General features: G+C 51.3%; 1 protein-coding gene across 1 annotated transcript in view; it reads left to right on the top strand.

The window, feature by feature from the left end:
* Positions 1 to 24,348, top strand: part of NPLOC4 (NPL4 homolog, ubiquitin recognition factor) — an 85,321-nt gene that overhangs the window by 56,641 nt on the left and 4,332 nt on the right. The window contains exons 13-16 of the mRNA XM_025361476.1: positions 12,878 to 12,949; positions 15,831 to 15,926; positions 17,414 to 17,530; positions 19,636 to 19,738. Of these exons, the coding sequence (XP_025217261.1) occupies positions 12,878 to 12,949; positions 15,831 to 15,926; positions 17,414 to 17,530; positions 19,636 to 19,738 (388 nt within the window). The remainder of the gene's footprint in view (positions 1 to 12,877; positions 12,950 to 15,830; positions 15,927 to 17,413; positions 17,531 to 19,635; positions 19,739 to 24,348) is intronic.

The following is a 24,348-nucleotide window of genomic DNA, read 5'->3' as shown; positions in this document are numbered from 1 at the left end:
GGGATCACAGGCGTGAGCCACCGTGCCTGGCTGTGGCATCTTTGTATATCTTCAAAATAGAACTGCTGGGGGGGAAGGTTTTTTGAGTTTTGATAGATATTTCCAACTCGCTCTCTAAAAAAGTCATACTAATGTCTCTCTTGATAATTAGGAAGAAGAGTTTAAAATAACTTTCCAGCCGTGAATGTACATGGGTGTGTCACGTGCGCGCTGCATCATGAGGCAGTAGCTGCTGGTGCCTTTGCACATGGGTGCTGAGTCATGAGTGCGCAGGCGCAGTGCCGCAGGGGGGAGGCCTAGCCCTGGCGGGGAGGCTCCTTGGGCTTCTGTGTTTCTTCAGATCAGGAGGCTGGCTGTGGCTCATTGTCCATCTGCCTCGAGTCTGCAGCTGTGGAACCGTATGTGCAGCCCCAGAGCCCAGCTGGTGGGGGTTTTGTTTGGGCAGGCTGGGACCTCCTGCCTATCACACAGTGACAAGACTCATACTCATAGATGGTTGTACAGACAGGAGGCGCTTGACTGTCTCCTGTTTTTTCCTTTAAAAAGAACACTGATAGACTAGGTGTGGTGGCTTTCACTTGTAATCCTAGCACTTTGGGAGGCCAAGGCGGGAGGATTGCTTGAGCTCAGGATGTCACGGCCAGTCTGTGCAACATAGCAAGACCTCATTTCTGCAAAAAAAAAAAAAAAAAAAAAAAAAATTAGTCGGGTGCTGTGGCATGAGCCTGTGGTCCCAGCTACTCAGGAGGCTGAGTTAGAAGGATCCCTTTAGCCCAGGAGTTCATGGCTGCAGTGAGCTATGATTGTACCACTGTACTGCAGCCTGGGCAACAGAATAAGACTCCTCCAAAAACATGCATACATACATACACACACAGAACACCGTTAGATGCTTAGGTGTTCATTTGCTTCCCACTGAAGGTGAAACTCAGGTCCATGCCCCTCATCGTGCATCATGTCTGAAACCCTCCTGGTATGGATCTGATGTGCAGGCACCTCCAGCTTGCCCTTTCATGCCCGTCATGCCACAGCTCGCTTACCTCATGGCCCTCCTGGCTGTGCTGCTGCAGCCTGCGGGACAACCACTGGGCCTCAGCTTAGGCTCCTAGAACCATAAGTTCTCTGGAAATGTTCCCTGAGTAAGACTTCCGACTGGCTCCGTCTGTGCTCTATGTTTTCTGGTGATTCACTGTGGTGTCTGGGCCCCTCGGTGGGCCCCTCGGGTGTTCTTTGGTACAGAGGAGCCCTCCTCATGTTCCCTCTCTGACACCAGGGTGCGGTGGGTCTGCCACGGAAGCATGTCTCTGCTGTCAGCACGTCCTAGAGACATTTTGAGATGGTGTGGGACTCCATCCAGGGTATAGCAAAGCTACTAGCTCTGCCCAGAAGGTGTAAGTTATCCGTGCACCTCTGCTTTCAGGAATGTTCTTTCCTGCTGCCTGTGTGATGTGTGAGGATGTGGCAGGCTACGACCCTTCTGCCACAGAGATCACACAGCCTCCAGTCCTTGTATTCCCACTCCTCTGGACATGGGACAGTGACTCCAGTGTCTGGAATCTGACTTGGCTTTGTAGCTGTGCCCTTACCACCTTGCTGGCTGGCAACCCGGGAATATACTGTCTTCCCATGGACTGCCTTCACTGGCTGATTTCTGTAGTCGCCGTGGGGGAGTGAGGAGAGGTGGCCTTGGCGTTCTGGAGGACTGGCTGCTCCTCTCGCTGGAGCCAGTTGTCTTCTCACTGTCTGTACCTGTGCTAAGGGTCTGGTGTCCATGGGCTTATTCTTCTGGGGCAGGGAGAATTGGTTGATTGGGTTTGAAGGAGCCTCTTGAGGACAAGTAACAATTAGGCACTTTGACAAGGGGCTGGCTTCCAGTTCTTTTGTGACATGGTGATTTTATTAACTGACTTTTTTTTTTGAGATGGAGTCTGACTCTCTTGCCCAGGCTGGAGTGCAGTGGTGAAATCTCAGCTCACTACAACCTCCGCCTCCCAGGTTCAAGCAATCCTGCCTTAGCCTCCCAGGTAGCTGGCATTACAGGCACCCACCACCATGCCTGCCTGATTCTTTTGTATTTTTAGTAGCAACGGGGTTTCACCATGTTGGCCAGGCTGGTCTCAAACTCCTGACCTCAGGTCATCTGCCCAACTTGGCCTCCCAAAGTGCTGGGATTAAGGTGTGAGTCACCACTTCCAGCCTTACTCTGTTTTAAAATCTCAATTTTCTTCTCCTTCAGCCACAAGGAAACAGTCTGACGGGCGTGAGCCCAGGGATGGACTGGCCCAGGTCCGCTGGGGATTTTGTACTTCCACACCATGTCGTGTCTCTCCCAGGCCCCCAGCTCTGGCCCTGGGCTTCTGAGCCTCCAACAGGCGTCGGCCCTGCTTGGGCATGGGAGTCTGGCCCTGGGCCTTTTGGAGCTGCGCAGGGTCTTCTCCCTGCTCCTCACCACTGGGGAGCAAAAGCTATTGTGTTTGGGTGGTCAAGCCCTTGGTAGCACTGACCTGATTCACTGTGCAGTGCTCTCACAGCATCCATTCTGTAGTGTTTAGAGAACACCTGTAAATTGCCAGGCCCTGGAGTTCATGGAGAATGGAGTAGGGCTCCCTGCACTGGGGACACTGCTGCAGCAGAGGAGTTGGGCCACTGCTGTGGAACAGGTAGAGAAGCTTGGAGTGCCCTGGAGGGTCAAGTCCTGAGAGGGGAGAGAAGGTGTTGATTGACAGAGCAGCTCTGGGGATGTCTGGAGGAGATTGTTCAGACAGAGGCAGCAGCCTGTTCCCAGCACAGAGAGTGATAAGTAGGGTGGCCTGCTAGGGTAGAGGTGGGAGGGTCCCCTGGAAGCTGAATCTATGGTTGGAAGTGAGATGGGGGCTCCTGAAAGGTGCTGAAGGGAGATGGCTGTGTCCGGGCTGTGAGACGATCACTCTGGCTGCTGGGCTGAGAGCTGGAAAAGGAGACAAGGGTAGAGAGTAGAGATGGCCGTGCAGTAGTGAGGAGGCTGAGTGTGTGGTGTGATTGAGAGAAGAGGCAGGCAGACTCCAGGGTGTCCAGCCAGGCTGGAAGGCCAGGGATCTGTTGGTGATGTGCCAGTGCAGGGGCACCACCCAAGGTGAGCGTATTGCTCGGGAGAGGCACATGGCACAGATGGTGTTGGGGTAGTGCTCAAGATCTGGTGAGAGGCCGAGTCGTCCATCCTGAAGGGAATGGTTGAGGAGAACCCCTCCTTGGGGGAAGGAGGTGGAGGGCACCAGGAGGCAGGAGCTGGGGGGCAGAAGCATAGCGCCCTGGAAGGCAGGCGAGAAAGGAGCTCCCTGGTGAGTCGGGAGAGGAGGCTTTGCCTTCAGCAGCTCAGGGATGTTGGGAGCTTTGATGAGCCTGGCTGAGTAGAGGACGAGCGGCTGCCGAGAGTGAGCTCACAGAGGAGGATATGGGGGTGAGCTCACCTCAGCAAGCTGCATGATCCTTTCAGGGGGTTTCACTGCAAGGGAAAGAGCAAAGGACAGTCACTAGGGTGGGAAGTGGGATTGAGAAGTTTTCTTGTTTGTGTTTTTATTAACGTAAGGGAAATACTGGCATGGGCATATACTGCTTCCTGGTGTCCAACAAAGGAGCTAATTGGCACACAGAGAGGAAGGGGCATGGTCTGTGTGTCAGGGACAACTTTGGGGCATCTGGAGACAGGTCAGTACAATGAGGATGGGAGGCAGAGGTGGGCGCAGCTGGCAGGAACGATGGGATGCAGGTTTGGGGATCACCTTGCTCACAGGAAGCCATAGGGTCAGCTGAAGCGGGAGGCTGGAGTGGAGACCACCTTTTAGACCAAGAACTTGTGAAGGGGGTGTTGTCCAGGCAGGAGGGAGAGGCTGGCAACAGGAGGGTCTCACATCTAAAGATGCACTTGCATCAGACTGCTCGAATTCTCTTTACTTTTTTTTTTTTTTTTTTTTTTTGAGACGGAGTCTCGCTCTGTCGCCCAGGCTAGAGTGCAGTGGCGCGATCTCAACTCACTGCAAGCTCCACCTGCCGGGTTCACGCCATTCTCCTGCCTCAGCCTTCCATGTAGCTGGGACTACAGGCGCCCGCCACCGCACCCGGCTAATTTTTTGTATTTTTAGTAGAGACGGGGTTTCACCGTGTTAGCCAGGATGGTCTCAATCTCCTGACCTCATGATCCGCCCGTCTCGGCCTCCCAAAGTGCTGGGATTACAGGCATGAGCCACCGCGCCCTGCCTCTTTACTTATTTTTGAGATGGAGTCTCGCTGTGTCACCTAGGCTGGTAGAGAGGGGTTTTGCCATGTTGGCCAGGCTGGTCTCAAACTCTTGACCTCAAGGAATCTACCTGCCTTGCCTCCCAAAGTGCTAGAATTACAGGTGTGAGCCACCACACTAAACAGTAATGTGTGCAGTCTATGCTGTGTGCACCTGTGGCCCCAGCTACTCAGGAGGCTGAGGCAGGAGGATTGCTTGAGCCCAGGAGTTCGAGACTGCAGTGAGCTTTGATTGCACCACTATACTCCAGCCTGGGCAACATGTTGAGACCCTGTCTCTAAATAAAGATGGAACATTTTAAATATGAAATTAAATGTATGTTTATTATGAAAAAATTAAATATTGTAGATTGGTAAGAAGAAAATGGACGCCTCTAGCACCCTTTGTGATATGGATAGGCTTTGTGTCTGCACCCAAACCTCATCTTGACTTGTAATCCCCAGGTGTCAAGGAGAGATGAGGTGGAGATGATTGAATCATGGGGGTGGTTCCCCCATCCTGTTCTCGATGATAGTGAGAACAAGATCTGTTGGATTTATAAGGGGCTCTTCCCGCTTTGCTCGGCACTTCTCCTTCCTGCCGCCTTGTGAAGAAGGTGCCTTGCTTCCCCTTCCCCTCCTGCCATGATTGTCAGTTTCCTGAGGCCTCCCCAGCCATGCTGAACTATGAGTCAGTTAAACCTCTTATAAATTACCCAGTCTTGGGCAGTTCATTATAGCAGTGAGAAAACGGACCAGTCACACCATTCATCTGCTGAGCGCGTCCCGTGGATCAGGTGTTAGGCCTCAGACCTGGGGCTCCATGGTGAGCAGGTCCCTCCTGGTCCCTCTTCTTGCAGACTCTGTGGAGGTGTCTTGTTGGGAAACAGGGCCCGCCGAGGTGGCCATTCACAGCACTGAGACTGGAGTGTGTGAGAGGAAGCCAGGTGGAGTGGAGTCTGCTGAAGCCATGTACCTGAGAACACAGCAAGCACCTGGGGGGCCAGTCTAGCTGGAGTGACCTGTGGTGGACAGTGGGAGGCCATGGAAAGAGATACGGAAAGTGGGTTCTGGAATGTTCCTACTGGAGGTGTCAGGAGGGTTAGTCTGGAGGCAGGAAGCTTTTGAACAGTCCAGGCATTGGATGCCAGTAGCCTGAGTCAGGAGAACGCAGCAAGGTTAGAGGAGTGAGTGGGGCTGAAATCCAGGTAGGAGAGGCAGTGGACAGGTGCTGACAGCCGGATGGGGTGGGCAGGGGAGGTCCCCACTGTAGAATACCCATCCTGTGCTGCAGTGGGGGGAACGGGTTGGGGTTGGAGAGCCCAGTGAGAAGCTGGTGATGTTGGTAATCCAGGCCACATGTCAATTCCCTGTGGCCTTGGGGATGAGGACGGTGTGTTGTGACTGAGAGCTTCGGAGGCCTGGCAGGCATGCAGAGAGGAGCACAGTCTCAAGCCAAGTTCCTGGTTTGGGGGAGTAGGGTTGCCACTGGTGCCAGAGTAGAGCCATGGGTCTGTGTGAGAGGATGGTGAGTCCAGGTGCCAACATGCAGAGTTTGAAGATGTAGCAGGACAGACATTTGCCAGGACTCAGGTCTGGAAGCTCAGGCAAGAGATACAGCCAATAATGTCCTTTTCAGACTATCTGCGGAGAAAGCCTAAATTAACCCAGAAGTAGATGAGCCAAGCCGTGGTTCAGAGGGAGAAAAGAAGAGGGCGTTGGCCGGGCGCGGTGGCTCACGCCTGTAATCCCAGCACTTTGGGAGGCCGAGGCGGGTGGATCAGGAGGTCAGGAGATCGAGACCACCCTGGCTAACACGGTGAAACCCCGTCTCTGCTAAAAATACAAAAAATTAGCCGGGCGTGGTGGTGGGCGCCTGTAGTCCCAGCTACTCGGGAGGCTGAGGCAGGAGAATGGCGTGAATCCGGGAGACAGAGCTTGCAGTGAGCCGAGATCGCACCACTGCACTCTAGCCTGGGCGACATAGCGAGACTCTGTCTCAAAAAAAAAAAAAGAAGAGGGCGTTGAGCTAACCTGGAGTAGATGAGCCAAACTGTGGTTCAGTGGGAGAAAAGAAGAGGGTGTTGAGCAACTCCAAGGATTGCTGCTCTAAAGAGGTCAAGGAGAAGGGTCTGGGAGAGGTGGGAGGGTGATGTCCTGGTGCCAAGGGACAGTGCTGGGGTCCCCCACCTGGAGAGCTGTGCGGACAGGCAGTCTGGCGAGGACCACTCAGTGCTGGGGTGGGGCAGGTCAGAGTGCCGTGGGGGGTCGAGGGGGAATAGAAGCAGCAAGAAGGACAGCGTTCCTTCAAGGAGCTGGCTGTGGAGGGGCCAGAGGGCATCTCGGAGGAAGCCACTGCCCCTTGCTGTGGCCAAGCATTGCTTACTCAGCAGGCCATGGGGCTTGTTGGCATCTGGTGCTGTGAACAGCACTTGGTGGACCCTGTAACTCATTCTTAGTGCATGCTTTAAATTGCTTGGGATGAATTCCCAGAACTAGGATTTTGTTGCCGAAGCTTACTGTGTACTCGAAGGGTCTGTGTGTCCTCCCACATTTCCTCTGGGAAGGTGTCAGGGTGGACACTTGTGGGTGGTGCTGCAGACCAGCCTGGCCCTCGTGCCTATGACGCTGGCGAGAACCAAGCAGGCCCAGGACCCCTCTCTCTGTGCTGCTTTGGCCACAGGGAGTCTCCTGTGTTTACTGACTGTTTTCTTTGTGAGTCGCCTCTTTGTGTGCTTAGGTATTTATAAGGTGATTCATCATTTTTGGCATTCATTCGTGAGGTCTTTGTATATTAACCCTTTGTCATATGTTGCAAACCAGGGTTTTTTTTGTTTTGTTTTGTTTTGTTTTTTGAGACGGAGTGTCGCTCTGTCGCCCAGGCTGGAGTGCAGTGGCCGGATCTCCGCTCACTGCAAGCTCCTCCTCCTGGGTTTACACCATTCTCCTGCCTCAGCCTCCCGAGTAGCTGGGACTACAGGTGCCCGCCACTTCGCCCAGCTAGTTTTTTGTATTTTTTAGTAGAGATGGGGTTTCACCGTGTTAGCCAGGATGGTCTCGATCTCCTGACCTCGTGATCCGCCCGTCTCAGCCTCCCAAAGGGCTTGAGCCACCGCGCCTGGCCAACAAACCAGGTTTTCATTCTTTGTCTTTTATACAAAGAAGCTGAAGTATTTTCTGATTTCATAGATACCTTAACTCTTTTTCTTGTAATTTCTGCCTTTGTCGTCGAACTTTGGAAGTACAACTATCCCTCAGTTGACACAGAGGATCGGTTCCAGGACCTCCATATACACCCGAGTCCACTTGTACTCATGCCCCAAAGTGGGCCCTTCCAGGCTGCTTGTGTGTGAAGCTGGATCTCTGCATACAGGAGTTGCCAGCCCTTGAATGCTGTGTTTTCAATCTGTGTTCGGTTGAAAAAAGTCTGCCTATAGGTGGACCTGCTCAGTTCAAACCTGTGTTGTGCAACGGCCAACTGTAATTCTTTTTTTTTTTTTTTGAGAGGGAGTCTCGCTCTGTCGCCCAGGCCTGGAGTGCAATGGCGTGATCTCCGCTCACTGCAAGCTCCACCTCCAGGGTTCATGCCATTCTCCTGCCTCAGCCTCCCGAGTAACTGGGACTACAGGCGCCCACCACCATGCCCGGCTAATTTTTTTGTAGTTTTAGTAGAGACGGGGTTTCACTGTGTTAGCCAGGATGGTCTTAATCTCCTGACATTGTGATCCGCCCGTCTCAGCCTCCCAAAATGCTGAGATTACAGGTGTGAGCCACCACACCCATCCCCAGCCAACTGTAATTCTTTACCCCAGAACTATGCATCTGCCTACATACTCTTTCCGTGCTTTTAGGATTTATTTTTACTTTGAGATCCTTAATCCATTTATGCATGATATTGGTAGAGGTAGGAATCTAGCTTTGTGCTTCTCCAGATGTTCGCCTGGTTGACCTAGTCCCACTGTTTGTTGTAAACCAAGGTATCTGTGTCTCCTCGTGTCTTACTTCTGGGCATCGTCCTCTACCACTTACCTGCAATGTACTCCTTTGTTGTTACCAAACCGCTCTGTTCGCTATAGCCCCATAACCCACTTTTGTATTTGTTGGGACAAGACCCAGCAGCACACAGCTTTTTAAAATAAGCATTTTCACCCATAGGAGATTGTGTTTGCTTCCAGCATTTTTCAGGACAGTTTATCAATTAAGAAACTGCCAAGAGAAGAGATTCTGAATCACTTCTTATAGTATATTCCCAGTCTAAGAGAAAATTTTGCATCTTCCCTTGCGGTGGAGGTGGAGAGAGTCTTACTCAGTGTGAGACCACTGTTGGGGTCCGAGCCTCAACTTCAAGGTTCCCCAAAGGCAGGAGGGAGGTCTGCGTGTGCCCTGGCTCTGCAGCACCAGCACTGACTTGGGAGGTGGGGAGCCTGTGCACATGGTGTGGGGGGCCCAGTATCTACACAGCTGTCCAACTGTCCTCGCCAATCGCTTTAGGAGGTTCATTCATCTTTGTAACCCTTCCTGTCTTGCTGTGTGTCAGGGATAGCAGTAGTGCCTGTGACTGGTGTGGTTGTGAGAACCAAGTGGCTCTGTGCACACAGCTGGCCCGAGAAATACCAGCTGCCGGTTCTGTGTGCAGCTGACAGGTGCTGTGTTGTTGCACATGGACTGGACTGTTTTCTAAGCAGTGGTGCCTTTAAGAAACCGAGTGTCAGCCAGGCGCGGTGGCTCACGCCTGTAATCCCAGCACTTTGGGAGGCCGAGGCGGGTGGATCACGAAGTCAGGAGATCGAGACCATCCTAGCTAACACGGTGAAACCTCGTCTCTACTAAAAATACAAAAAATTGCAGGGTGTGGTGGCTGAGGCACAAGAATCACTTGAACCCTGGAGGCAGAGGTTGCAGTGAGCCGAGATCGCACTACTGCACTCCAGCCTGGGTAACAGAACAAGACTGTCTCAAACCAAACACACACACACACACAAAAGCATGTGGGCTTTGTGCCAGGACAACAGTGAATTCCATTGATTGAATGGCATCAAAAAGAAAAGAAAAGGTAAATGAAATCCTGAATGTGTTGCTTTTCTAAGAACTGGCAGGAAGAGGCACAAATGGTAGCAGGATCTGAGCCGCCACAGGATAACTCAGGAAAACAAAGCTTTCAGACCTCGTTTTCTTTTTTCTTTTCTTTTTTTTTTTTTGAGACAGTCTCGCTCTGTGTCCCAGGCTGGAGTGCAGTGCCGCAATCTCAGCTCACTGCAAGCTCCGCCTCCCGGGTTCACGCCATTCTCCTGCCTCAGCTTCCTGAGTCGCTGGGATTATAGGAGTGCGCCACCACACCGAGCTCGTTTTTGTATTTTTGGTAGAGACGGAGTTTCGCCATGTTGTCCAGTCTCGTCTCAAATTCCTGACCTCAAGCCATCTGCCCACCTGGGCCTCTGAAAGCCCTGGGATTACAGGCATGAGCCACCGTACCCCGGGCATCCCCAATGCTTTTGAGCTAACAAAGACATCGATTCCTGGATTTCTCTTGGTGTCAAGACCTTGGCGCTAGTACTTCCAGAAGTGGCCTCTGGCGGGTGGTGAGGCGTTGGGGCCACAACCTCTGACCTCCTGGTGCCTCACTCCAGGTGGAGATAAAGCTGCTGACACTTTGACGGCTGCCAAACTTAGAATTAAGACATCCTCCTCCCAGCACATTCCAACTGACATTTGCTGAGGCCCATAAAAAGTAATTGCCTTTTAAAATGGTGTGTAGGCCTAGGGATTGGCTGGTGAAAACATCTGAGTGAAGGCTTGGGGGAGAGGTAGAAGTTACCTGTTTCCCCAGGGACGAAAGGGGGATAGAACACCTTTATTTTCTTGGGGACTGGAAAAGGTACAGTTGGATAGTTAAGTTTGAAAGAGAATAGCATGACACAAAAAAGAGAGAGGGGCATTTAACAAGAAAAATCCCTAGAGGGGGAGATTAAAGTGAACAGGTGCTGGAAAAATGTTTCTGCATATTAGAGCTTAATTAGATTTGAAGATGAATTCCAGATGGGCTAATTATGTGTGAGTTGTTGCAGGTTATTTCTTGTAGGGGCAAGCGTGTATTTTTGGAAATGGTGATTTAGTTTGATTGGATTTGATTTTTGCCTCCTACCAAATCTCCATTGAAAAACCACCTCTTTTGAGGCCCCAGGACTCAGGCAGTAGTTCCCGTGTCTTTAGTGTCCCCATCACAGCCAGCAGAGCCCAGAATGTGGAAGCTGTCCTTACTGTGGCAGCCACTCGTCACGTGGAAGGAGGACACACGACCCTCACCCACGTCAGTGGAAAGTCATTTCAGTGTCCAAGGAAGGCAAACAGAGCAGAACTGTGTATTTGCAGGAACGTAGCCTCTGATGGGGCGGGGAGCAATACGTGAAATGGAAATAGAGTACAGGTTCGTTCTCCTGCCCTCCTGGAAAGATTGGTTGGATATATTTGGACCATTTTTCTCTGGGAGGGTAGAGGCAAGTTCTTGTTGGCCGCTCTCTAGCTGTGAGTAGAGAAAAGGTGTGAGGGTATGGAGACTGAGATACATTTCAGGCCAGACATTGAATTTAAAATTTTTTTTTTTTTTTTTTTGAGACGGAGTCTCGCTCTGTAGCCCAGGCTGGAGTGCAGTGGCCGGATCTCAGCTCACTGCAAGCTCCGCCTCCCGGGTTCACGCCATTCTCCGGCCTCAGCCTCCCGAGTAGCTGGGACTACAGGCGCCCGCCACCTCGCCCGGCTAGTTTTTTGTATTTCTTAGTAGAGACGGGGTTTCACCGTGTTAGCCAGGATGGTCTCGATGTCCTGACCTCGTGATCCGCCCATCTCGGCCTCCCAAAGTGCTAGGATTACAGGCTTGAGCCACCGCGCCCGGCCTGAATTTAAAAATTTTTTATTTTTTTTTTTTTTTATTTTTTTTTATTTTTATTTTTTTTTTGAGACGGAGTCTCGCTCTGTCGCCCAGGCTGGAGTGCAGTGGCCGGATCTCAGCTCACTGCAAGCTCCGCCTCCCGGGTTCACGCCATTCTCCGGCCTCAGCCTCCCGAGTAGCTGGGACTACAGGCGCCCGCCACCTCGCCCGGCTAGTTTTTTTTGTATTTCTTAATAGAGACGGGGTTTCACCGTGTTAGCCAGGATGGTCTCGATCTCCTGACCTCGTGATCCGCCCGTCTCGGCCTCCCAAAGTGCTGGGATTACAGGCTTGAGCCACCGCGCCCGGCCCCAGAAACTTAATTTTCAAGCAGGGAGCAGGGCCAAGGGCCACGTGGGGCCTGGGGCTTCTCATTAGGATAATGGACTTGGTTTGACTTGGGAACAGCTTGTGATGAGTGTCTCAGAAGACAGCAGGGCTCCCTGACATCCCCAGGAAGGTGTGGTTGTGCTAGGGGTGGCCTCCCGTCAACCCTGCACACCTCAGGGAGATTTGCTTGGCAATCATTTCGGGTCTGAGAGCTCCAATAAACGTAAACTTTTATGTAAGGCCCTATAATTGGAAATTATGGATGTATAATTTACGTATGACTTAATGAATGATTTATATAATGTTAAGTGATGATTTAGATAGAAAATATGACCCCCTCTTGCAGAATCTTTAATGAAAAGCTTTGGTTCTTATGAATTTATTTCTGGAGCTCTGTTTGAACTCAGCATGTTTGACATAAATCAGATCTAATTGTCATTTTATGATTAATGAACATATGCTGGCCGTTTTTCCCCATAATTAAACTTTATGTTCCGTGCATCTGACAAAGCAAAACAAGTTGAGACTTTGACAGATTGGTGTGGGGCTCCCGTGTCTTTGTGTGTGTGTGCGCTCATTTGTGCATGCCTTTACTCTGTTCATGTCCAAGTACTCAGTTTCTGGAAAGTCGGGTTTTCAGAGGTGTGAGCGAGATTCTAAGAGTTAGCATTCAGACTGTGAGGCTTCATGTGCTTTTGGAGGATGGACAGGGCATGGGTCCAGCCTGAGGGGAACGCGGACCCTTCTGCCTGTCGCAGATCGCACCCGAGTGCCAGGCCAAGCACCGTGGGTGTAGGGGAGGCATTTGATGTGCTCTCCCGGTGGGGAGTCCTAGTGCCCGAGAGCTTGACCACTTTCTCAGGCTGTGGTTATAATAAGGAGCCCCAAGAAATGGTGGAAGGTGGTTTCACTGCAAAAATACGCATGTTTTCCTTTGTGCTATCCATACACTTCAATAAGATTTGTAGTAATTTAAGAAGTGAAGGCCGGGCGCGGTGACTCAGACCTGTAATCCCAGCACTTTGGGAGGCTGAGGCGGGCAGATCACGAGTTCAGGAGATTGAGACCATCCTGGCAAACACGGTGAAACCCCGTCTCTACTAAAAAATACAAAAAAAATTAGCCAGGTGTGGTGGCGGGTGCCTGTAGTCCCAGCTACTTGGGAGTCTGAGGCAGGAGAATGGTGTGAACCTGGGAGGCAGAGCTTGCAGTGAGTGGAGATTGCGCCACTGCACTCCAGCCTGGGAGACGGAGCAAGACTCTGTCTCAAAGAATAAATAAATAAAAATAAAGGGTGAGACAAGCATGCGAAAGGAAAATCATCACCACTGATCGCCTTTGCTCACTGCTGTTCCCCTCTGACTATTGCAGGACGTAGACAAGTTTGGCAACGAGATCACCCAGCTGGCCCGGCCCTTGCCTGTGGAGTATCTCATCATAGATGTAAGTGCCCCCCATGCACAACCTGGGCAGACAGACCCATCAGGCGCCTTGGAGGTGGGAGTGCTGGGTGGTGGCTGCTCAAGGGAGGAGGCTGCAATTTAAGGCACCCTCTGCCTTGTGCTGTGCCCACCCCATAACAGGCACCCAGGAGTGGTTGTAGAGTCACTGAGCGTGCGGTGTTGCTGAAGTGCTCACAGCTTTAATGGCTTTTTGTTGTAGTTTCAGGTTTTTATTTCCTTGACATCAGCCTAGGGGTTAACTGTCCCCATACTAAAGTACAAAGGACCACCGACCCCAGGCTAGGGAGCCTCTGGAAGGCAGCGAACCGCCATTGCTTGGGTCTCCAGTCACCGGAGCATCAAGCAGTCTTGTCCAGATGTGCCGTGCTTGGTGTGTGGCTGTCAGCTGTCCTGCACGTGCAGGTGCTGCCCTGGCCCCAGCACAGCTGCCACAGCCCACAGTGCGTCCGGGCCACTTCGTCCAGGGTGGGCCCCAGGGGACGCACCTGTGACTCAGTGTTCTTGAGTCAGGGATCAGCGTGGTTTACTGGGTGGAATTCCAGGAGCCACAAATGCCCCTGGCTCTTCCACATCTTCCCAGTGTCTCAGCTCCTTTCTGGAGGCATTTTATGGTCATGGAGATATGGCTGTGCCATTGGCCACAGGGCAGCAAGGATGGCAAGATGAGTCTTTGCATTAGCCCCACCAGAGCTCTGTCCAGAGTGGACGGGAGGCAGCTCATTTGCTATGCTGCTGCCGTGCCAGGATCTATTCAGGCTGCATTTGAGCTCGAATAGGCATGTGATTCAGGCAGTAAAATATCATTGCATTCGGAGCAGCAGGTCCCCACGAGCCAAGCCCATCGATGCACCATTCCAACTGACAGCTCCCGAGAACATATTTATTACGTAGGCCGTGGAGGCATCTGGTTTTTAGACTACCTGGGGTGTAATTAAGATGAAAACAGATTGATGGAGCATACACCCAGGAGGAGCCGGCATGATTTAAAACCAGCTTTCTCAGGTCTTCTACCCCGAGCGGCCTCCCCACCCCTTTCCTCTTCTTTTATAAAGGAAGTTAAGTTTTTGCCTTAGTGCAGTTTTTCAGAAGTTCTTGTTTTTGGGAGAGCATTTTGCTCTGTGATGCCCAAACTCCTTGACCCTGTGGAAGTGAGGCATGAGGAGTCCTTGAGAGCAGGTGCCCAGAGAGGTGTGTCAAGCTCCATGCCCAGCCCCGGGTCACAGGCGCTGGCCTGGGTCAGGGTTCTTAAACCTTGGGATGGCATGGCTGGGCAGGCAGGAAAAGGCACCAGCCAGTGTTCCTGGGGCTTCTTTGTGGGTTCTGGGGGCATCATCTGGCTGATAGACGATGGGTAGGGTAGGGAAATGGCTTCAGTGTTTAAGATGGGAACTGATGCCCTGCCTGGGACATCTGGGATGGGCTGTGTGGACTTCGGTTCTGTTACCCTCCAAGGGCCAGTTACAAGGCCAGCAAGACCCCGGTGGTCCCACTAGCTCGCTCACTAGCACGTGTTCTGGGGGTGCCGCCCTCCCCATTTCTAGGCCTTCCCAAAGGAGACGCCTGAGCAGGCCAGGCTTTTGTCTCTGCAGGAGGTCAGCACCTCCCCTGTCTTCACCTGGTACCCGGCACTGTGTGTACCAACACTATGTGTACCAGCCCCGTGCTGGGCACCCAGGAGGCGAGTACTCTGATCGTCTTCATCTCGAGGAAGAGTAAAGTGAGGCCCAGGATCCCTAACTGACGAGGCCATGTAGCCGACATGTGGCACTGCGGCCCAAGTCTTCATGTCCCGCCCCACCGCTTGCCCATGAAGGGCCAGCTTAGGCCAGAGATGCTGCCGGTGGCTCAGCTGTCCTTCCAGAGCGGCTCGTGCTGGCACAGCAAATCCTGGGCCAGCCAGCTCAACAGCAACTCACTGCCTTTGCTGATGCAGAAAACAGAGCAGAACCACACTCATTCTTTAGAAACAGTCCCAAAGGAACCAGAATAGTTCCCCTAAATCTGGAAGAGGTGTGACCTCGGCTGCTGCTGTTCTGTTGCAGAGAAAAGCAGCATCAACTCAGCTCGGGTGCTGCTTTGGGGAGGGGTGTCTGTCACGAAGAATGAAAGTTGTATTTCTATTGATTCTTGCACATTTAACCACTGTCCGTGTAGCTTCTATTGATTATATGTTAGGTGCAAAATGCCCTCTGTTGTCATTAAGGCCTGTCTGAGCCCCTGAAGTACTTAGCTGGCCTTTGGGTATCAGCTGTGAGGGAGAGAGAAGAGCTGAACCCTGTGTTCCTCAAGGGCCTTATATTCACCCCTGCCTGGAAAAGCCCACAGCTCCATGGAGTGGCCCCCAGCATTCAGAAGGGGCTTAGCAAGCTGCTGGAGGGTGCTTTGTTTCTTGAAAGCTGGCTGATTTCCTCATGTGCCCTCCAAATCCAAGGACACGAATTTCTCTTCAGCAAAGTCAGCTCCTAACAGCCTCCTGGCCCCTTCCATTCCCTTCTTGTCACCTGGACAAGGGGTCAAACCTGCCTTTAGTTCCTCCATAGCAGAGGGAGAGAACCTGCGTGAAGGGAAGCTGTGCCGCGGGGGGAGTCCCAGTGCCCTTTTTGTAGGATGTCGAGGCCAGTGCACAGGCCAGAGGCTGCCCGGATATGGTGTAGTTTGCCTCCAAGATGGCAGAGTTTCAAAGTGTTTGTTTAGAGATGACACTAATAGATAACGGTTCCCTTCGACGGAGAGCTTGTAGAACTCTCTCAGAATTGCTGGGAGTCGTTAACTCGGGCTCTGGGAGATGCTTTGGGCTGGCTGGGAGTTGGCCACACCATTTTCAGCCTCATTTATCATGGGTTTATGTTTTTCTTCATTAGATCACAACAACTTTCCCCAAGGATCCAGTTTACACTTTTTCTATTTCGCAAAATCCATTTCCTATTGAAAACCGGGATGTACTGGGTGAGACACAGGTGAGCTCTTTGTCTTTAGAAACATAATTTAAGGTAACTGCTGATTGCTTATCTAGTGTCAGTATTGTTTTTCCAGAAAACATCAAGCTTTCAAACGCTCCCGATGCATTCTCGTGACAGGTCAGCTGGGGCCTGCTGTGGGGCACTGTTGGTCAGGTGGATGCCCTTCCTGTGGCTGGGTGATGGACAGCCACAAAGGCTAAGCCCCTGACGTCCTCAGACTGGTCCCATCCTCAGTGGACCTCGTAATTTTCCCAAATGTGTCACTTTGTGTCTTCTGCCAGCAGCCTCGTCACTGTTGGTTTGGCCTGGCCCTTGCCTGGTCACCTGCTCAGGCACCTTGGGGCTGTGTCGCCCCTCGTCCTGGCCTCGGCTTTCCCATGTGTAGTGTTGATCTGCTGTTTAGCGTGGCTCACGTGTTGGCCTCTGCTCTCACCGGCAGATCAGGCCAGGTCCGATTTGCTGTCATGCCTTCTGCATACTGTGTAGACAGGCTACGTACACACGATTGTTCTTAAATCATAACTTGCTAACAGACATTTCAGAAGGTGGTCAAAGAATGTCTATGATGAGGTTTTCTTCAGTGGCTGACAAAGCTTCTGTGCTTTGGTCCCCTCAGTGCCCATCCGCCCAGGGAACTTGGGGTGCTCGTAGAGGCGCAAAGCCAATTATTAGGGTGCACTCTTGTGTTTGGTTTTGCTGAAGATGTCTGTGCTGCATCACGGCTGCCCTGCACATTCCTCCCTCTTGCCACCCTCTATGGAGAATACAGTTCGACTGTATTATGGAGAATACAGGAAAAGCCAGACGCATCTCCCTGCCCTGAAGGGGGCCCCAGGCCCCTCCCACAGCCCACTCTTCACCTGGGGGCCAGGGTGCATTGCCATCTGTTTGACTGTGTCTCTGTCTGAGTCACCTTTTTTTCTTCTTCTTCTTCTTTTTGAGACAGAGTCTCACTCTATCACCCAGGCTAGAGTGCAGTGGTGCGATCTTGGATCACTACAACCTCCACCTCCCGGGTTCAAGCGATTCTTCTGCTTCAGCCTCCCAAGTAGCTGGGATTATAGGCACGCACCACCAAGCCTGGCTAATTTTTTTTTATATTTTTAGTAGAGGCGGGGTTTCACCATGTTGGCCAGGCTGGTCTTGAACTCCTGACCACCTGCCTGCCTTTGCCTCCCAAAGTGCTGGAATTACAGCGTTAGCCTCCGTACCTGGCCAGTCTGAGTCAGCTTTAGAAGTGTGTCTTCTTGCACATCTGGGTAGTCAGGTGTGCTGAGAGCATCTTCTCGGGAGAAGAGGGCAAGAGCTTGCTTTGCAGCTGCCTGCTCCTCTTTCTTGGACCCTGTTTGTGGTTGCAGAGGCAGAGGGAGAGGTGCCTCTCAGCATTCAGTGTATTGAGTTGCATCTTAGTAGGAAACGGCTCTGTTTCAGGGTCTGGCACTGGGGAACTGTATGAACATTCATGTTTATTCCTGTCCCTCTAGGACTTCCATAGCTTGGCCACCTATTTGTCCCAGAATACCTCATCCGTGTTCTTGGATACCATCTCAGATTTCCACCTCCTGCTGTTCCTGGTCACCAATGAAGTTATGCCTCTGCAGGTGCGTGCCCAAGTGTGGTGTCTGCCTGAGCAAGTGGGCTTTGCCCGCCAGGAGATGCCTGTGTCTTGCTTTCTTTCCTCACAGACCAGAGCGTGACTGGGAAACTGGGTCAGAGCTTGGGGTCACATGTCCCCCTCATTTGTCCTGTGGGCAGAGGGTAGGCAGCAGCTTTTCACAAGAAGCTTGTTGATAGAAAGATGAATTTTTTCACCTTCAGCGTTTTCATTGAGTGTCTGCACCTCTGTGAGGAAGTACGGTTTCATCTGTTACAACTGGATGGCAGGCAGAGGTGATTTAGCTCTGCCTCCAGCATTAGAGTTAGACAGTTTAAAAAATTCCTGTTCTAACAGTTTCAGAGTCACAGCCTCTGCTTTTTACTCTTATCTCCCCTCCTCCCAAATCAACTCTGGTTTTATTGCCTTGGCCCAGAAGGCTTGGCCAGCTTCCAGACCCCAAGCTCACAGCTGCACAGTTGGCATTTTTAAGAGGCACCGTTGGGGGAGAAGAGGGCGAGTGCTTTGCAGAAGCGGCTGCTCTGGGTAGTCGGAGGGCAGTGGGCAGCAGCTCCCAGGAGGTTCTTGCATGTGCCGTGTGTGGGGGTCCAACTTTGGCTTTTTCTTCACTGTTCAAGCCGACAGGAAATGCCAAAGAGAAAGGAGCAAATTCTTTCTGAGCTGCTCCGCCACTGACTCAGGACCTTTCCCTGAAGGAGACAGAATGGAGAGGCTCCTCCTCCCCCGGCCTTTCTCTGTCAGGAAGCCTATAGCTGTTCTTGTGTCCTGCTAGTTTATTTTGTGTCTGTATTTTGTCTCAAAACTACTCACTCGGGTATTTGACATCAGGCACCGTGTGCCTCTTGCCTGCCTGTGCCTTCCTTAGTCAGCCCAGGGAGCTGCACCTCCTGCTCCCAGGTTCAGCTGCTGCCCATCTGTCTGGACAGGTGGTGAAAGGTGAGGCTCCTCTGCACCAAAGCCACCTTGCTAGTATACTGCACTATTTTTGCAGTCATCTGTTGGAAGACATTCTCTGGAGGTACTGAGAGCTCCTGAAGGCTTTATCCGTTTCTCATATGTGATTTTTTTTTTTTTTTAAGACGGAGTCTTGCTTTGTTGCCCAGACCGGAGTGCATTGGCACAATCTTGGCTCACTGCAACCTCTGCCTCCTGGGTTCAAGTGATTCTCCTGCCTCAGCCTCCCGAGTAGCTGGGATTACAGGTGCCCGCAACCACGCCCGTCTAATTTTTGTATTTTTAGTAGAGACGGGGTTTCACCGTGTTGGCCAGGATGGTCTCAAACTCCTGACCCTGTGATCCGTCTGCCTCCGCCTCCCAGCGTTGGGATTACAGGCGTGAGCCACCATGCCCATCCTTAATGCATTAATCCCCTGCACTTTGACCCGGAAGGCTAGGATAGAGAGTGCCTTTTTCCAGACATGATGGAGAAGAGAAAGAGGCAGGGGGATGAAATGTAAGGGAGGAGGACACGTCTCACAGCCAGGGTTCCGCCCTCCATCCCAGCCTCCAGGACGAGAGGCATGAGCTCCTACCGTCTGGGCTGTTGAGCACTGTCAGTGCATGGCAGAGGCACAGATGCCTGCTTGGGCCTATTTGGGAGGAATTTAAATTCTAGTTCAATTTAGCACTTAAGTTGTGGCAGTTTACTTTTTTTTTTTTTTTTTTTTGAGACGGAGTCTTGCTCTGTGCCCCAGGCTGGAGTGCAGTGGCGCGATCTCGGCTCACTGCAAGCTCCGCCCCGCCGGGTTCACGCCATTCTCCTGCCTCAGCCTCCCGAGTAGCTGGGACTACAGGCGCCCGCCACCTTGCCCGGCTAATTTTCTTGTATTTTTAGTAGAGACGGGGTTTCACCGTGTTAGCCAGGATGGTCTCGATCTCCTGACCTCGTGATCCGCCCATCTCGGCCTCCCAAAGTGTTGGGATTACAGGCTTGAGCCCCACCGCGCCCGGCCTACAGTTTACATTTTATAGTGATATCCTGCAAGATTTTTAAAATGTCCTCGGAAATATGTCTTAGTGTTGGGGAAAAAGAAACCTGTCCCAGCAGGAAGCTGCACAGCAAAGTGGAACCTTCCTTTTGGCTTCTTGTAGGACAGCATCAGCTTGCTGCTGGAGGCTGTGCGGACCAGAAATGAGGAGCTCGCCCAGACATGGAAGAGGTCTGAGCAGTGGGCCACCATCGAGCAGCTGTGCAGTGAGTACCCCCACCCCCTACCCTGGTACCCCGTGGCTGCGGCTGGAGAGCAGTCCACTCTGCACAGCTCCCCACTGCCTGTCGTGCCCTGGATTCTGTACCCCAGCTGCATCCTGGCAGCTGCTGTGGGCAATGAGACTAGAGACTCGACCTCCCTGCCAGGCACGTGGCAGTTTCCAGTGATGTAACATATATGTTGTCCAGGCCATGCATCTTAGGTGCACAGCCCTGTAAATTTTATAAATCTATACATCAGAGATACTAATCTCCAGGCATCCGAGGAGCACTTTCAGCATCATTGTCTTAAGAGAATCAGAAACTCTGTGGAAGCGCAGGACCTTTTGGTCTCCTTGAGAATTTCCCTTTAGTGCTTAAAGCTGTAAGGAGGAGAAGCTCACAGCATGCATGTTCTTCCTGGTGGACACTACAGAATGAACTGCAGGCATTGCGTGTCTTCAGGACCCTCAGTCACCAAGTCCTGAACAACTCCCCACCCGCGAGAACCTTTTGTCAGCATTGCTGCAGGGACTCCTCACGCACCTCCTCACGCACCGTGGTGCCCTGTGCAGCCCCAGTGCCTGTCCTGAGTCTATCAAGCTGAGAATACCAAAGTGCCCAACAGCTGCTACAGCCTTGGACAAACACTAGAATCCCTCTATTAACAGAGCCTTCAAAATAACATATCAAACACCTTTATACCATTTTCTCTTTTTTTTTTTGAGACAGAGTTTGGCTCTTGTCGCCCAGGCTGGAGTGCAGTGGCATGATCTCGCCTCACTGCAACCTCCACCTTCTGGGTTTAAGCGATTCTCCTGCCTCAGCCTCCCGAGTAGCTGGGACTACGGGCGGCACCACGCCAAGCTAATTTTTGTATTCTTAGTAGAGACAGGGTTCCACCATGTTGGCCAGGCTGGTCTCAAACTCCTGACCTTGTGATCTGCCCACCTCTGCCTCCCAAAGTGCTGCTGGGATTACAGGCGTGAGCCACCACGCCCAGCCAAGGTTTTCTTTTCATACAATTCTTTATAATTTTTATTTTTGTAGAGACAGAGTCTCCCTCTGTTGCTCAGGCTGGAGTGCAGTGGCACAATCATAGCTCACTGCAGCCTCAGACTCTAGGCTCAAGTGATCTTTCTGCTTCAGCCTTCTGAGTAACTGGGACCACAGGCTCACAACACCACCCCCAGCTAATTCTTGGGATTTTGTTGTTGTTTTTTGTTTGTTTCTTAAAAATAATTTTAACTTTTATTTTAGATTCACAGGATACATGTGCAGGTTCGTCACCTGGGTATATTACCTGATGCTGAGGTTTGGGTATGATTGATCCCATCACCCAGGTACTAAACATAGTACCTAATAGATTTTCAGCCTTTTTTTTTTTTCTTGTTTTTGAGATGGAGCCTCACTCTGTCTCCCAGGCTGGAGTGCGGTGGCACAATCTTGGCTCACTGCAACCTCTGCCTCCTGGCTTGAAGCAATTCCCCTCCCTCAGCCTCCCGAGTAGCTGGGATTACAGATGTGTGCCACCACACTTGGCACTGCCATCATTATGCACATGAGTACCCACGTTTAGCTCCCACTTATAAATGAAAACATGGTATTTGGTTTGCTGTTCCTGCATTAATTTGCTTCAGATAATGGCCTTCAACTGCATCCAATTGCTGCAAAGGACATGATTTCATTCCTTTTTATGGCTGCAAAAGTTTTTAATTTTTTTGTATCAATGAGGGCTCACTGTGTTGCCCGGACTGGTCTCAAACTTTCTGGCCTCAAGCATTCCTTACACCTCGGCCTCCCAAAGCCCTGAGATTATACCTGGGAGCCACTGCACCCAACCCTTTTATGCGATTCTAACAATGACACCAGAGTCTTCTTTTTTTCTTTTTTGTTTCCCTTTTAGAGACAGGATTTCACTCTGTTGCCCAGGCTGGAGTGCAGTGGAGTGATCATCGCTCACTGCAGCCTTCAATTTCTGGGCTCAAACGATCCTCCTGCTTCAGCTTTCTGAGTAGCTAGGACTATTAGCATAAGCCACTACACCCAACTAATGGTGTTTTGTTTTGTTTTGTTTTTGTTTTTGTTTTTTTTTGAGACGGAGTCTTGCTCTGTCGCCCAGGCTGGAGTGCAGTGGCCGGATCTCAGCTCACTGCAAGCTCCACCTCCCCGGTTTACGCCATTCTCCTGCCTCAGCCTCCTGAGTAGCTGGGACTACAGGCGCCTGCCACCTCGCCCGGCTAGTTTTTTGTATTTTTTTTAGTAGAGACGGGGTTTCACCGTGTTCGCCAGGATGGTCTCGATCTCCTGACCTCGTGATCCGCCCGTCTCGGCCTCCCAAAGTGCTGGGATTACATCTTTGTTTGTTTTTTTTTTCTTTTTTTCTTTTTTTTTTAAGAGATGGGGTTGGCTGGGCGTGGTGGCTCACACCTGTAATCCCAACACTTTGAGAGGCTGAGGCAGGTGGATCACGAGGTCAAGGGATTGAGACCATCCTGGCCAACATGGTGAAACCCCATCTCTTACTAAAAATACAAAAATCAGCTGGGCATGGTGGCGAGCGCCTGTAATCCCAGCCACTCGGGAGGCTGAGGTAGGAGAATCGCTTGAACCCGGGAAGCGTAGGTTGCAGTGAACTAAGATAGTGAGACTGACCTCAAGTGCCATTGCACTTCAACTTGGGTGACAGAGTGAGACCCTCTCTCAAAAAAAAAAAGGAGGAAAAAAAAAAAAAGGTCTGGTGCGGTGGCTCACACCTGTAATCTCAGCACTTTGGGAGCCAAGGCAGGAAGATCACTTGAGCCTAGGAGTTTGAGACCAGCCTGGGCAACATGGCAAGACCCCATCTTTTTTTTTTTTTGAGATGGAGTCTCACTCTGTCGCCCAGGCTGGAGTGCAGTGGCACTTGAGGTCAGTCTCACCTTGACCTCCCCAGGCTCAAACAATCCTCCCGCCTCAGCCTTCTGAGCAGCTGGGACTACAAGCATGTGCCACCATGCCTGGCTGATTTTTTAAATTTGTTGTAGAGATGAGGTCTCACTATATTGCCCAGGCTGGTCTTGAACTCTTGGGCTCAAGTGATTCTCCCACCTCAGTGCTGAGATTGCAGGGGTAAGCCGCCATGTCCAGCCAACTCTTTTATAATAGGCAGTTCTGACTGGTGTAAGATAGTATCTCACTGTGGTTTTAATTTGCATCTCTGATGATTAGTGATGTTAGGCATTTTTTCATGGGTTTTTTGTTTGTTTTGAGACAGTCTCATTCTGTCGCCCAGGCTGGAGTGCAGTAGCGTGATCTCAGCTCACTGCAGCCTCTACCTCCCGGGTTCAAGCGATTCTCCTGCCTCAGCCTCGTAAGTAGGTGGAATTACAGGTGGCCACCACCACACCCAGCTAATTTTTTTAGTTTTAGTGGAGACGGTTTCTCCATGTTGGCCAGGCTGGTCTCGAACTCTTGACCTCAAGTGATCCGCCCACCTTGGCCTCCCAAAGTGCTGGGATTATAGGCGTGAGCCACCACACCCGGCCCTCATGGGTGGTTTTGTTTTGTTTTGAGATGGAATCTTACCCTGTCAGCCAGGCTGCAGTGCAATGGCGTGATCTCGGCTTACTACAACCTCCACCGCCTGGGTTCAAGTGATACTCCTTCCTCAGCTTCCCAAGTAGCTGGGACTACAGGTGTGCGCCACCATGCCTGGCTAATTTTTATATTTTCAGTAGAGATGGGGTTTCACCATGTTGGTCAGACTGGTCACGAACTCCTGACCTCAGGTGATCCACTCGCCTCGGCCTCCCAAAGTGCTGGGATTACAGACATGTATACATCAGACACAAAGATCAGCTCAGGATGGGTCATAGGCCTAATGGTAAAAGGTAAAACTATGAAGCAGGCTGGGCACGATGTCTCAACTGTCATCCTAACACTCTGGGAGGCCAAAGCTGGAGAACACTGGAGCCCGGAAGTTCGAGAGCAGCCTACACAACACGGAAGCCCCGTCTGTACAAAATATATATAAACAAAAGAATTAGCTGGGCATGGTGAGTGGTCCACGCCTGTAATCCCAGCTTCTGGGGAGGCTGAAATGGGAGGATCCCATGAGTCCGGGAGGTCGAGGTCACAGTGAGCCATGATTGTACCACTCCAGCCTGAATGACAGAGCGATACCCTGTCTTAAAAAAATAAAAACTATAAAACAGTTATTATTAAGTTGAATCTCTTCAGGGCCTTGGAATACACAAAGATTCTTATCGGCAGGATGCAGGACCTTGGGGTAGAACACAGAAAAACACTGGCATAAAAAAGGTAAATTGATAAATGTATGTTACGTAAACAAAACACTTGTGCTCATCAGAGGGCACTGTTAGAAACATGAGAAGGCACCGATGGGGGACGCAGTATTAGCGATACATACACACAACATGACTTCTATCTGAAACTTAAAAAGAACTCTGCTTGTTGATAATCAAGCAGAAAGAGCAAAAGAATTCTGCCTGTTGATAACCAAACAGAAAGAGCATAAGAAGCTGGGCAGAGGGTGAAACGTTTCACAATAGGAAATGCAGGCCAGGCGCGGTGGCACACACCTGTAATCCCTGCACTTGGTGGATCACTTGAAG

This window comes from Theropithecus gelada, chromosome 16, assembly GCF_003255815.1.
Source record: "Theropithecus gelada isolate Dixy chromosome 16, Tgel_1.0, whole genome shotgun sequence".
Classification (NCBI taxonomy): Eukaryota; Metazoa; Chordata; class Mammalia; order Primates; family Cercopithecidae; genus Theropithecus; species Theropithecus gelada.
Note: the sequence above shows the minus strand (reverse complement) of the source record. Positions and strands in the feature narration are given on the sequence as shown.